This window comes from Stegodyphus dumicola, chromosome 5 (genome assembly GCF_044657685.1).
Source record: "Stegodyphus dumicola isolate Sdum_Otavi_A_Nest chromosome 5, ASM4465768v1".
Taxonomy (NCBI): domain Eukaryota; kingdom Metazoa; phylum Arthropoda; class Arachnida; order Araneae; family Eresidae; genus Stegodyphus; species Stegodyphus dumicola.
The window spans coordinates 73,990,116-74,006,070 of record NC_140772.1 but is presented as its reverse complement, the minus strand read 5'-3'; the positions used below and the strand labels follow the sequence as shown (position 1 = coordinate 74,006,070).

General features: G+C 33.3%; 1 protein-coding gene across 6 annotated transcripts in view; it reads left to right on the top strand.

Annotated features, from left to right (window-relative positions):
• The window catches only part of subdued (anoctamin 1), a 219,881-nt gene that overhangs the window by 177,137 nt on the left and 26,789 nt on the right, over window positions 1-15,955 (top strand). For all 6 annotated transcript variants that reach the window (XM_085816779.1, XM_085816777.1, XM_085816780.1 and 3 more), the window contains one exon: window positions 13,886-14,038. In XM_085816779.1, the coding sequence (XP_085672905.1) occupies window positions 13,886-14,038 (153 nt within the window). The remainder of the gene's footprint in view (window positions 1-13,885; window positions 14,039-15,955) is intronic.

Genomic DNA, 15,955 nt, shown 5'->3' with positions numbered 1-15,955 from the left:
AGCAATGCTTTTCATACATAACACACACATATTATCAATGAACTGATATTGTCAAGTGCAATTACGATACCTAACACTATGTATTAAAATATGACTTAAAGACAGTTTTAATACTGTTGAGTAGATCGTTGGGCTATTGATATATATCGTAAGTCGGAAAGCGTTATAAACATATCAAAACCAAAAAATTAAAAATACAATTTAAATGAAAAATTATGTGTTAAATATAATTCACAATAAATAAATTTAAAATACAAACGATATGTTAAACATTGCACATAAATAAAGTTACATTACTGCTCGGCATCACACACAACCTCGTTTTCCCTGTTACACAACGATCAGTATTTGCTCGAAAAACATCAAAGAATTCCACAAACTCGGTGTCCATGTGCTCATCCATCTATTTTCACTTAAAGAAAAATCAGATAATTGCTCAAACTCGGCATTGCGCACCACATTGACTTTGCCCATCCGCACATCGATCTATTTTCATTTAAAAACATCCCAGAGCTGCACAAACTCGGCTTTGCGCACCACATTCGCTTTGCCCATGTGCACATCGGTCTGTTTTCACTTAGAAAAACATCCCAGAATTGCAAAAACTCGCCATTCCCCACCACAATGGCTTGGCCCATATGCACACCAATCAATTTTCACTTAAAAACATCCCAAAATTGCACAAACTCGGCATTTCGCACCACATTGGCTTTGCCCATGTGCACATCGATCTATTTTCACTTAAGAAAACATCCCAGAATTGCACAAACTCAGCATCGCGCACCACATTGGCTTTGCCCATGTGCACATCGATCTATTTTCACTTAAAAAAATCCCAGAATTGCACAAACTAGGCATTGCGCATCACATTGGCTTTGCCCATGTGCACATTGATCTATTTTCACTTAAAAAAACATCCCAGAATTGCACAAACTCAGCATTGCGCACCACACTCTCTTTGCCCATGTGCACATGGACCAACTTTTACTTAAAAAAAATCCCAGAATTGCACTAACTCGGCATCGTGCACAACCTCAGCATTGCGCACTACATTGGCTTTGCCCATGTGCACATGGATTAACTTTCACTTAAAAAAAACATCCCAGAATTGCACAAACTCGGCATCGCGCAAAACCTTGGCATTGAGCACCACATTGACCTATTTTCACTTAAAAAAATCCCAGAATTGCACAAACTAGGCATCGCACATAACCTTGGCATTGCGCACCATATTGGCTTTGCCCATGTGCACATCGATCTATTTTCACTTAAAAAAACATCCCAGAATTGCACAACCTCGGCATTGCGCACCACATTGGCTTTGCCCATGTGTACATCGATCTATTTTCACTTAAAAAAACATCCCAGAATTGACAAACTTGGCATTGCCCACCACGTTGGCTTTGCGCATGTGCACATCGATCTATTTTCACTTAAAAAAAATCCAAGAATTGTACAAACTCGGTATTGCGCACCACTCAAAACCGTCTATACGGTTTTTTCGCTCTACTAGTTTCATATTTGTTCCACAAATTGGGCACTTATACGATATTGCAATCAAACTTTTCTCCATACACCACTCAATAACGCTCATTTTACCTCTTCGCTCCAACTGATAAAAAAAATCCAGAGTCAGATACTCATCCATTCTGCAGTAAGCACCGATTTTGACACACTCATCAATTAAAAAAAACATTCTTTAAGCAAAAGAATTCTCTTCTGTATTTTCAGAAGTTACCGTTATAATTTTTAATGCATGCATTCAATATTTTCAATCGTTTGGTATCTTAATACTATATTTGTGAGAGATAATTCGTTGCATTAAATGCTAACACTACCACACAAAACACAAAAGTAGATTTATAATTTAAAAAAATCTTGCTCAGAACATTATAAACCTACCATTTCAACTCACTTAAAATATAATTTAAGTTTTCTTCAAATACGAAGCTATAGCATACTTATAACTTGTTTTTAAAAAGAGGCGTAACCAATATTACGTCATAAAAAGGCGTGTCCACGCATAAGAGAAGTAAACACAGCATTCACTGATGCAGCCTATTCTGCGATTTAGACGAAATTTTTTTAAAAATTAAATTTTTCAGAAATTTAGAAACCAATGCATTTTAGAGACCCTTGTCTACAGAAACTTCCCCGACACGAATATGCATATCAATCAAAAAGAAACTAAGAAGGAACTAGACATAATTTATATAAACCAATAAGAAACTAAAAAGAACTAATTCATAATTTATAAAAAACAAATAAATACTTAAAAATATAATTACATATCTAGAAAAAACTTAAATATTACATAAAAAATACTTAAAAGCAACTAAATAGTAAGTTTTAATTCTAACTTACGTACCATATAGCGTTGGGGTCTGTAAATGTATTTCCTAAGTGATTTAAGTGTGTTCTGCAAATTATATAGCTGGCGCTTATGTAAGTAAAATCAATGTCTTGTTTCTTCATAAAGTGTTCATGCGATGCGTGCGTTGTTATACAACAATTTCAAATTAACTAGAAGTGGACTGTACTAAATATTTTATTCGACAACTTTAATCAAATGCATGCCATCTTTCAAGCGATGACTTACTACTAATAACAACAGCAATAAAAAATAAAACTGAGTAAGCGTTTTATATTACTATCACAATTATTCTTCATTTATTATATTATGAATTTTATTATTAATATATATCTTTAACATTATAGATTGAAAAATGTTATTAAATAGGAAGAAATTTCAGGATTATTACGTATCAAAGTTTAAGAAAATTTTCTTTGCTAATTTTTCATATCAAAATGTCATAAAATTATGCTTTATTCATTATTTTTCAAGCTGTTAAAATATGAGTGTATTAATCCTGTGTAAAAAGAAATAACTCTTATGTATAAAGGCAGTCTATCTCAATGTTATGCAAGGAATATGGTATTGGAAAGTCAAAGTATACACCATTAAAAGGAACTTTGTGGATTCTAATGCTCCAGTTGTGATCAATAACAGAAAATCATTCATGATGTGCTCAAAGGGGCAAATGTGACAAAGGGAGGATTGAATGGATGAGATAGCATCACAACAAGAACATGTTATTGATGGGTCCTATGGTAATGGCTCAAGACAAAATATTTCATTGGGAAGAGGATTTAAAAACTCTTAATCCACATATTTAACAGGTTGGTTAACTGAATTTAGAATTAGTTGTAGTTTAAGGCAGGTAAGAATTTCAAGCAACAAATTCTCAGAAGTACCTGAACAGTTTTCGGATGAATTCATTAAACTTATCATTAGCAAAAACTTATGTCGAGAACAAATTTATAATAATAAAAAATTTTTTCCTCATAATATGTGTCCAAAAATATCTTGTTATATTGCAGAAAAAGTCTCAGTTGATGTCAAAGATTCCAAAGCAGAATTAACAATTTTGGGCAAATGCTACAGGAATGTGCAGATGTAAACTTATGTTTATCATCTGTCATTCAAATAAAAGAACATGGGGATATGATCATTAATAAATGGTTGATTTGAAAATCAGTTCATACCTTGGCTCGGTAACATTTGAAATCAGTTGGTTTATTGGATAAAGCAAAAATTTCACTAATTATAATTATTCATTTCATACTTGAAATTTTAGTTTAGTTTAATTTAGCTGATTTTTATTCTTTCCGCTAAACTGTACAGCCATCATTAAGCCTATGGATATCAGAGGGCCGTATATGCTAAAATGCATGTTATAAAGTAGCCTTTTTAAAATCTATGAACAGGGGCAATACCATTGAAGAATTTTTTAAATATTTTAATGTAAAATCTGCTGTATTGAGCGTTACAGGTTCATGGGAATACAAAAATACTTGTCATAATTTATCGCCAGCTATCATATTTCATGGTGATGATAATAGCCATGAATTTTGAAGGTTTTTGAATATCACTATCTAAAGACAAAATTTTCCAGTTAATGGACTTTGTGAAGAAGTGTGTGGTAGTGGTAATAAATGCTGATGATATAGCAGAAGTTCTCTATCACTGCATCAGGAAAAAAATCAAACCAAACTGGTAATTCTGAGGAAACCTACCAAAACAAAATAAGTGCCAAGTAGTATGGCTTTAATCTAAAAGAGCTGTGAAATCTTATGATTATTAGGATTTAGGAGAAATGTGATTTAGGCTAAATTGTAAATGAAGGTGACATAACGGAAGTTTTTTTATTGTGGTGACAGTGCCAGTCAATTAATCATCAACATCAGTGCAAGTCCTTAGCAAAACCTATAGTTTGGCTTTAGAATTCAGAAAATATCACTACTGGTAGTGAAGAAAATGGCCAAGAGGTTGTTGATAATGAAAAGATTTTTATTCACAGAACTTGAATAATGGAATTTTGTAGGTGAAAATTAAAAAGAAAGTATTAGTCCGAAAAATGAAACAGCTTAAAAAATTTATTTTAAAATTAAGTTTTCATTTCCTTAAGGTCATAAATGCTTCATTATTTTATAAACAACAATTCATATTTTTTATTTTATAATTTCTGCCTCTTATTACTATATTTTAACTGATGATTTAAAATCGAGAATCACTAAAGTCACAGTAATTCTGGATTTTCGACTTTGTATTGCATTATTATTTGCCACTGTATGAGTGCTATACCACCAAATAGGATGAAGGCATTAAATAATTCTTAGTAATAGATATGATAACTATGCGGCATTGTAAGTTGTGTAGCATGTACCCGTGCATAGAGATTTTTTATGAGTTTCCTTTCCTATTCATCATTAGTATTATCTTGAGCTGTTAGGCATTTACTCTATGCATGCTCTAAGGGCATCAACTCAACACATCCTACTAATATTTAGGTTGGGAGAATGTCAAGGGTACTCATTTGCCAAATATCTTTGCATGTTGTTGTTATTGGTACTAACTGGGTAGCCATTAGTCTAGACTAGATCCATGAGTTCAAAAACCATCAAGAAATCCAAAACAAAGATAGATCTTTTCAATAGGTCCTCTTTTACAAGTCATAAACAGGTGAGAAGATGTTAGGAGTGAAATGATCACTATTACATTTCCTACAGATTGTGTTGATCTTTCTGCAAACTTTTTTTTTTTGTTTACATTCTTTCCTTTGAATGGACCTATGTGCTTTATTCACTCTAAACGTGATCTCTGAAGCATAACATTTTTTCCTCCTTCAAATTAGCATTCTTATGAGTGTGAATAGTCTCTCTTCTTTCCCATTGGGTGAATCTTCCAGAACCCATCCTCTGCCCTGCCTTTTCCATTGTAAATCTACTGCGATTTTTTTCAAAGGTGGACATGACTCCACCTGTGTTGCAATAAGAAACTCTGGTGTATTCCCCATTCAGCACAAATCGATTTTTATTGGCATTCTGCCAGATACAGATCCCATCAGTTTTGATACAAATACTTGTTGGATAGTTTTTAAGTAAGAAGGGAGTGGAAAATTTTTGAAAATGGCACCTAAATGGTCCAGAAGCTATACTGCTGGTTTTAAGCTTAATGTAATTTCATGTGCTAAATGAACTGAAAATACAGCAGCAGCTCGAGAGTTTGAAGTGAACAAGAAATGCATTCAACGTTGGAGAACTGAAAAACAAGAACTTTAAAATATGCCACAAGAGAAACGAGCCAAAAGAAATGGTACTGTAGAATGGCCAAATCTAGAGGATGACCTTGAAAACTGGGCAAAGGAGCAACAAGGAAGGGAATGGCAATTTTAAACTGTAAAAATTCACTAACAAGCAAAATCTATGGCAAAACAAATGAACATAAATTATTTCAAAGGAGGGCCATGTAGCAGATTTATGAAAAGAAAAAATATCTCTGTGCATACTAGAACAACAGTCTGGCAACAATTACCAATGGACTGGCAGGATAAAAAGCATCTTTTCTAAAATATCTAACAGATATTATAGACCCCCCCCCAAAAAAAAAAAGAAAGAAAGAAAACTTCTTTCATCACAGCTAATAAATATGGATGAAATTCTGTTAGCTTTTGACTCTTGCAAACAGAACTGTTGATGAAACTGGTGCAAAAAACTGTATCTGTGCTTATGACAGGGCATGAAAGAACATCATTTATATGTGTGTTAGCTTGTGCCGCAAATGGTAACAAGCTAAAGCCGATGATCATTTTTAAAAGGAAAACTAAATGGGGTTGTTGATAATGGATTCCATGCATTCTCATTTACTTGAGTCAGTGAAAACCAGATGTCAAAAACTGTCTACGACCATAGCAATAATTCCTGTTGTTTTGACAAAAATCTTACAACCATTAGATTTGTCAGGTAATAAATCCTTCAAAGCTGAAGTCCGAAAGCGGTGGGAATGTTGGATAAATGAAGGATCGCATACATATACCAAAAGCGTCCAAATGCGTACAGCATCTCATGAAGAAGTTGCAAAGTGGGTAGGAAGTATGTGTAAATCGGTGAAAACACTGTAAATAACAGCAGGGTTGAAAGAAGCTAAAATTATATCCTCAGATAAAGAGACTGTAAATCAAGAGGATGAATGTGATGATCTGGAAGACTTGGAATATTTAGATCAGGAATTGATAAATCTTTTTAATTATAATGAAGAATCAGATTTTGATGGCTACCTATGATGTACAGTTTGCTATAATTCTTTTTGTAAGTAAAATTTAAAATTTCCTTCTGTCATCAAAATTTAATATCTTGTTGCAATATTTTTTATAATATAGTATGAGTATTACAAATATGGACTTCTTTAGTGGATAAATATAAGTATACCAAAGTCCGTAATCCGGACGTCCATTATCCTGAATGATCTATAATCCGGACCTCAAAGCCACAAACTTTTTTGTATGTTTTATGCATGCGCGTTTAATGTATAACGACGGTATAAGTTAGGCTAAAATAACCTTTACTGATTTTAAGGCATTTCAGTTAATGTTGCAGATTGCGCTATTTCTTAATCTTCTAATCAGGGATCCGACTTATTATGTTTTGCTGACTGTTAGAGCGATTTTATAAAAATTAAGCTTGAACTTTCGATTATGTCCAAAAGAGTTTCCAATTCTGGAGCTGCCAAAGGATCTACAAAGCAAAAGCATGTTTCAATGTTCGTTAAAAAAAAAAGTGAAATTGCTGCAAATAATGGATAAAGGCATATCCATCTCAAAATTATGCTAGGAGTATGACATTGGAAATATATAACATACTACTTCCGATAGTGAAGAAAGTGACAGAGAGGTTATTGAAAATGAAAAAATTTTGATTGACAAGTTAGTCGGTATTCTCGACACGGCAATTACAGGACTTGAACAGTGGAACTTTGTAACTGAACAAGAAATTATTTCTATTTATAGAATTAAAGAGAAAGTATTAGCACAAAAAACAAAGTAACTTAAATTGAAAGAAATGTTTAATAAAGTAAACAAATAAATATTAAACTTTTTTTATAAAACCGGATTATGGACTTCGCACTGTATTTTAAAAATTTCTTACCTATAATTTAATTTTGAGTTATGCTTTCATTTCATGCATTTTTCTCAACTGATATGTCATATATCAGGACATAGTTCAAGATTTTGAATCTATAAGGTCGACGACAATGTCATGCACAATGTAATTTATAGCGGTGTTTACACTGATGCAGTGTTTCTGTGCAATTTTAGTTTTTTCCCACCATTTGTCTCGTATGAGGCATTTATGTTGATGCAGCCTTTCTTCCAGAAATTATGATACTTAGGAGCCTCATGCCTCATCAAAGTAGTCTGCAGATCGCAGTTACCCCAAAGCAATAGCATCTCCTGACTGCCTTCCAGAGTACAAGTCATGGGGTGGAGGAGAATGTCAGAAAGAGGCAACAGTAGATTTAATTGTCAAGCAGATCTCCATAGATGTCAGGGTGCCAGTGATCAGAATAATTGCAGTACCTTCCTTAGCTAGGGAATCAGCTATTTCATTACCACTGAGGCCAATATGTGATGGAATCCATTGCAGTTGTACATCATGATGGTTGTGTTAAAAATATGTGTATATGTGCCAGCCCCAATATTTACTTTATGAAAATTGGCAACAGTAGTTTTTGTTGTCATTCAGTCCCTATCTGGTGTGCATTGCTGTGGTTGCTTGTTCCCATGTAACCTAATATTCCCAATATATTTTTTATTGTTCAACCTGAACTATGTTGTTTCTTTAACCCCGAATAACTCAAACTTTATCACGTTATCAGCACGAAAAGCTCAAAAGGAAACGCCATCATGATCAAGGATTGAAGATCGCACCGAAGCCTAACCTCGCGGATCACCAAAGCCTAACCACATTGTGAATCTGAATTGAGCACATAACCATCCTTTGACGAAGTAAACAAAAATATTTTTTGTGATTTTAGCTCGATACATTTACTTGAAGAATGACATCTGAAGATTATAAAATGCTGAAACTAAACGGCGATAATTATCACACAATGGTGTATCCGTTCGCGTGCCGTTCTGGTGCAGAAGAGATGTTGGGAAGCAGTGGAACCCGGATATGGAATAGAAATGAATGAAGCGGAGAGGAAAAAGAATGATGAAGCTCTTACCCTATTATTCTTCATAGTTGAAGATACATTTCTAGATGATATCAGAGATTGTATTAGAGCCAGAGACGTCTGGAACAGTTTAAAAGAAATGCATACGAAATTCGGTTGCTTCATGTACTGCAACTTATGAGAGAATTCTTTAACATAAATATGAAACCAAATGAGTCCTTCCAGTCCTATCTAGCAAGATTAATGAACTTTACACAGAAAATTAGCTAATGGTGGATATGCATTCACAGATAGAGAAGTGGCCCTAGTGATGCTATTGGGACTGCCTAGAAGTTATGAATTGCTCATCCTAAGTTTGGAAAAAGATGAAGCAAATCTGACAACTACGATCGTGAAACCAAGGCTACTTGTAGAAGAGAAACGTATAATTAGAAATGAGAGTTCAGCCAAAGTGTATCATGAAGAACAAGCTCTTCACACTAAAGGTTTTGCCACTAACCAGAAGAAGCTTGCATTTGGAAAACCCATGAAGAAGTATGCAGCTAAAAGGCCAAATGAAGAAGAAACTAACAGAGGAAGAAGTACGAAATGCTTCAGCTCTGGCCAGTGGGGGCACATATCTAAAAATTGTGATGAGGATAAATATCAGAACCAAAACTGCAGTTGACCTCAAGACAAACATTGCACTTCTGGCAAACGAAGAAAAATCAAGAAAAGTAATCTGTGGATTTTAGACAGTGGAGCTACAGAACACATGACCTCTGATAAAAGAAAATTCTCAGACCTTAAGAAGTACACATCTGAAGTTGAAGTTGCTAACTGGAATTGGAAATTTTTCATTTTCTGTTGGAGAGGAAAATGGAGAAGAATCGTCACTATTGAAAATGTCCTATATGTTCCAGAACTAGGAGGAAATCTATTATCCATTGGTAAAATTGAAGAAAGAGGCTTAAAAGTAGAATTTGCTGAAGGAAAAGCCAAAGTGATTGGTGAGAAAAAAGGAAGACTATACATAATCGAAGAAAAGATGGCAACTGCCTACGCTACAAAAACTGAAAGTGCCGACTTGCTGCATCATAGACTTGGTCATCCACATTTTTGTACAACAAAAAATATTGTCTCCATCGGTAGAAACCTGAAATCAACAGTATTAGTAAATGAACCTTGTATTTATTTTTTTCATGAGAAGAACATCATAATTGGAGTTTATGTTGATGACCTCCTGATAGTTGGTAACATGCCAGAGATAAATGAATTCAAGGAAAGCATTAAAAAAAGGTTCAGTGTCAAGGACATAGGTCCTGCAAGCCAGATCTTATCCATGCAAATATGCAAAGAAGAAAATGGATCATACACACAAATCATTTATGTATCGGAAATCCTAGAAACATTTAAAATGACTGAAGCAAAATGTGCATCCACACCATTGGACCCCAGCATAAAATAAGAAGGTAGATGAACAACAGTGGGAGGAAATCAAAGAAAACAGCAAGGAAATCCCTTACAGACAATCTATAGGAAGTCTCCTTTATCTGACCTGTGGTACTCGTCCAGACATGTCTTATTCTTCCACCTACATGAGCAAATTTAATGAAAAATACACTGAAGACACTGGAGAGGTGTGAAGCACATTCTAAGATACCTAAAGGGAACACAACACCGAAAGTTGAGATTCCAGAAGACAGGTGAGCCACTTCAAGTCTTCTCAGATGCTGACTGGGGAGGTGACAGAACTGACCGTAAATCTTACAGTGTTATATAATGCTACTCGCAGGTGTTCCAATCTCATGGTCGAGCAAGAAGCAATCCACAACAGCCTTATCATTGACAGAAGCAGAGTATGTGGCAATGTGTCACGCTGCCAAGGAAATCCTATGGATTAAAAATTTGATCAAGGAAATCTGTAGTGAATTAGCTGCTTCACCTCAAAAAGTGCTAGTCGACAACCAGGGAGCAATCTTCTTAGCCAAGAACCATGTTACTTCTGAAAGAAGCCTGAAATATGTGTATCGATGTGCTTACTTCTTCATCGATATTAAATTTCATTTTCTGAGAGACCTAGTGAAAGAAAATGTGATTATATTTGATCATGTGCCATCCAGCAACAATCTCGCTGATCTCTTAACTAAGCACACCTCGAAAAAACTTTTACGTGACATGAACTATGCCGGGACTTGCATGTAAAAATGATCTCCTTTGAAGTTTATCACTGGACATAAACCATTATGATAGTGACTGTGTAGAGACTTGACTTAAAATTCAGAAAGAAGCCTAGATACAAATTTTTCTTAATTGTTTTCATGTAAACATTGTGTTTCCTAGTATAACTTAATGTGTGTTCATTTAATGATGTAATTCATAAGTAGAGGTCGATAGTGTTTATGCATGTAATAGCAGCTACACTGTTTTTCTGTAAATGTGTACAACCACAGCGTGATAAATTTTTGTGAAAGTATGTAAATATCTTGCAAATAGTGTGACTGGCAAGGGGCGTGTTAAAAATATGTGTATATGTGCCAGTTTCAATATTTACTTTATGAAAATTGGCAACAGTAGTTTTTGTTGTCATTCAGTCCCTATCTGGTGTGCATTGCTGTGGTTGCTTGTTCCCATGTAACCTAATATTCCCAATATATTTTTTATTGTTCAACCTGGACTATGTCGTTTCTTTAACCCACGAATAGCTTAAACTTTATCAGGTTGGAGAGTTTTTGCAATAAAAACAAAGTAGAGAGTAAAGTCTTATTACAAGTACGAGACCAATTTTGCAGATGCTGGATAGAACTGTGACTGTTAATTAGAATCCAGATATCTTCATAGGCAGTTTTACGGCCATCCTCAATTGCTATAAGCTCAGAATGAAGGACAGAACAGTGATCAGGGTTTCTAGTCTTAATATTAAAGCTATTAAGAGGTGTCCTAATGAAGACTCCACTACCACAGTTCCCATATTCAATTTTACTGCTGTAAGTGAAAAGTCTTTAATCCAGACGTCCATAATCCGGAATTATCTATAAAAATGCGTTTACACATGCGCGAAGTACCTTTACGTATGCTCGTTTAATGTATAACAGCGGTATAAGCTAGGCTAAAATTATCTAATTATCTATGTCAGTTAATGTTGCAGATTGCGTTGTTCCTTATCTTCTAATTGGATCCGGCTTATTATTTTTTGCAGACTGTTAGAGCAATTTTATAAAAAGTAAGCTTGAACTTTCGATTTTGTCGAAAAGAGTTTCCGATTCTGGAGCTGCCAAAGGATCTACAAAGCGAAAGCATATTTCGATGTACCGCTTCCGAAAGTAAAGAAAGTGACAGAGAGGTTATTGAAAACAAAAAAAATTTCAATTGACAAGTTAGTCGGTATTCTCGACACAGCAATTACAGGACTTGAACAGTGAAATTTTATAACTGAACAAGAAATTATGTCTGTTTATAGAATTAAAGAGAAAGTATTAGCACATAAAACTAAGCAAGTTAAACAACTTACATTGAAAGAAATAAAATAAACAAATAAATATTAAGCTTTCTTTCTTTTTTTTTTTTTTTTTTTTTTTTTTTTTTTTTTTTTTGTAAATTTTGATACCTTTCAGATCATCATTGCTCTTTATTTCATAAATTATGGTTTCATATTTTTAATTTTATAATTTCTGCATGCCATCGTACCAGATTTAAATTGATTATCTATAATCCTGAAAAAACCCTAATCCGGAATCGCCAAAGTCCCGACGAGTCCGGATTAAAGACTTTGTTCTCTGTATGATTATTTCAGCCAGACAGCTATTTTGTAAGCCAGCAATTAGATGGGCTGCACTCATTTGAACATGCTTAAGTTTAGCCAAATAGGTAGGAGAAGCACAGAAGTAAATCTTCGAACCATATTCCAAATGGGTCTTATCGGTGACAATATGTAGGTCTGACAGTAGATGAATCCAGCCCCTACTTGGTACCAGAATATTCTTAAAGATGTTAAGTCCTTTTCCTGCCCTTCAAAACCAGATTTTCAATGTGTTTATAACTCAGCAATTCCAGATCAAACATGTAACTCAATTATTTAGGATGTTTAATATCATAAATATAAAAGTAAAAGCTGATCCAGTGTAACAATATCTGGATGATAATTATTCAAGTCCTACTAGTAGTTGCCTCAATGTAACAAGGGGATCACAGTGGGCCTGAATGGGTGAAATATGTCGGGATTTTCTTCTGGTAGGGTCACTCTATGCATGAAGGCCATTTCTTTTCTTTTAGCCCACCTAAAACTAGTAGGCAAAGTCAGCTTTATACTTTTTAGTGCTCCACGTCTCTTCACAAACAGAAGCTGTACCACTCTCCTTTTTCCATGAACCAGACTTTCAATATCTTCATGTTCCAGCAGTTGGTACTATAGGATAAAATCTAACATTATACTTCATCATTAAGTTCAAAATCAATAGCAGTTCTGAAAAGATGCAGATGGGACGGGGATACAATATTAATTACTTGTGATAGTACTTCCTTCCATTCTCTAGAGCTCTGTTATATGCATGCAGCATGATGCCTACCCAAACAAGAACATTTTCAGCTACCAAAATGGTTGTTTTAGTTTGTTTGCAGAATTGTGAAATGCTTCTACTTTTTGGTAGTTGAATTGCTATCATGCATTTAACTGTATCTCCTCTCGCAGAGAGTACTCGCATCATTACTTTTATTTCTAGTCCTGGTATTCATGACATCATTTTAAAGGTATTTGTGTTTGACATGTGTAAAGGTGAATATATCATGCTGGCTGCTAGGCAAATAGACCATTTTTATGTAATCACCATGTTGCAATGACATGTGGTATCCAGCATCACATGTTACTGTGCATGGTGATTGCTTTCACTGGCTGTTTGATTAGGTCTCTCTTATCTTAGGCTATTATACGTATGTCTCGACAGGCATAACTCTATCTAACTGAGCCACATTGTTCATCAAAAACATCACTTCCTGCCATTTAGAAGGCTGTCTGTACATTCAGCAATATTGTGGACAATATCAAACACTGGCTATACATATCAGAATTCTGCTGTGGATGGTGTGCTGTATGGGCCATTCTATTGCCCCTCGTGCATTTGGAGTATCTGTGCAAATACAAAGTATTTCTTTGTTATTTTCCAGTCAGTTTTTCATTCTGCTTCATAAGTCACACCCACTTTTCATCAAGTTGTATGCTTGCACCTCCACAGTTATATCTAACCCCACACAAGCTCCTGATAGGCTTTCATTTGAGTGCTGTCAGTGTTTGAAATGTTTTGTCACTTTCACTCTTGTTTCTGTGTTTTGCACAATAAAGTGCTAATATTGTAGTTAGAAAATATTGCTTTTATAAATAACATGTACTTTTTGTAGTTTTGCAGTTTGGCTTTGTGACAATCTTTGTAGCTGCATTTCCATTAGCACCATTATTTGCTCTTCTGAACAATATTTTGGAAATCAGACTGGATGCTCGAAAACTTGTGTGCTCCTATAGAAGACCAGTGGGTGTAAGAGTTCAAAATATTGGTGAGAATATGTCTGTTACTTTTAAATATAACTGATTTTTATAATACTTAATGTGTATTATTGTCTTCATCTGTTTCACATGCATGTTCAAAATTTGATAAATGTATAATTTTTTAATCTGGTTTTCAATTTTATACAAATTTAGAGATTTTTTTAAAGAAAAATTATATTTTTTTAATCTTCTTTTGTTCAGATAATTATGGGATTATAGTTGTGATGTATTAAGTTGTATTAATGATATAAATTTTGTGAATTACACAAAAAATATTTATACAGATCATGAAAAATATTTTTGCAGTAGTGGTTTACTAAAAAACTTATTTATAAATTTACGTTATGTAAAAAATTTCTAAAGCTTATAAAAATCAAGAAATTATAAATGCTGATTTTCAGTTATAATTAATGGGACTTTAAATGAATATGCTCTAAATATAAGTTTATGAGATTGTTAAAAATCAGGAGCATATTTTGTGTATTTGGCAATGTTAAATGTAAAATTATGAGCAAATAGCTTTGACCAAGTTTATAACAAGTAAAATGTTATTTTCTGATAATAAATATTTTACATACATCAGCAAATTTTTGGTATGTCTAATTTTAAACATGTGATGTAGAAGACATTTTAATAAACTGTTCTAATGTAATTATGTATTTAATGTTTAAAATTTTCTGTTTAGAATATTAAATAAATAATTTTTGAAAAAATGTAAATATATTTTTATATGTTTCAAATGGGGTGATTTATTAGGCTTTGAGTATAATTTAAAGGATGTTCTGGTTTTGTTGACTTTGAATCCTTCCTTTCATCTTTTAGTTTAAGAAAAATAAAGTTTTCATGTGCTTATTGAGTGAGCTTTTGATGCTAAACAATACAAATTGTTGTATGTGTATCAAGTCATTTAAATGTTGTTGATGATTTTGTATGTTTAATTTTGTTTTCGCTGTGAATTAAAATCTTTCTAATTACAATTTTAAATGGGTTAAATATGCTATGCCATTTAGACTAATAAAAAATACTAGACTTACCATACATTCAAAATGGAAATCAGTTTCATTTTGTCAGTATTGAAGTCGTCTCATCCGTAGTTATTTGAGATATAACCGACAAACTATAACAAGAAGAGTTTTTTAAGTAAATTTTTAATTGTAAAGTAATTTTTATAACAAAATGAAAAAGTTTTTTAAGTAAATGGCAAATTTTATTTATAAAATACTTAACCAAACATGCATAAGCAACAAAAGTAATAATGCTTAGGAAAAATTTCAAATATATTTTCTATGTGAAATCAAAAAATTGATACTTGCAAGAAATTCTGTTGGTTTCATTTTGTAAGTCAGTCAGCTAAATCTTAAATTATTTTCAGGATGAAATTTATTTTGAATAATTCTAATATATTCAATTAACCTCTAAATAACTTATTTAGTGGTTAATTTACTGACATGTATGTTTGTATTGATTCGCTGATGTGTATGCGTATATGTGTATCAATCAGGCAGGCAGTCATAAAAATTTTCATTTCATTCATTTAATCAAAAAAAAAATATTTTAATGTAACTCCTTGACTTAATTTTGTCTCGAGAGACAATTCTATTCCAATATTAACATCAACTTCAATGAATTCTTCTGGATAGGTTTGTGTTTGCTTTTCATAAATGTGCTCCCTCAGTAGTTACATTACTGTTAATGTTATGCAGCCATTAATAATGCCATTAATAGTTAGGGAGATATCTTCTTTAAGTGGCCCATTTGTGCTTCCTTCAAAAACTTTAATAATCCTTGAACATATTATGCTTTTACAAACATATTTTTTCATCATATAAATAATAAAGCCAACCCAAGTAATATTGGCAGATTTTTTATGTTCTTTGAAGTCATTATTATTATACATTATAGATAGATAAAACATATAGGTTGCA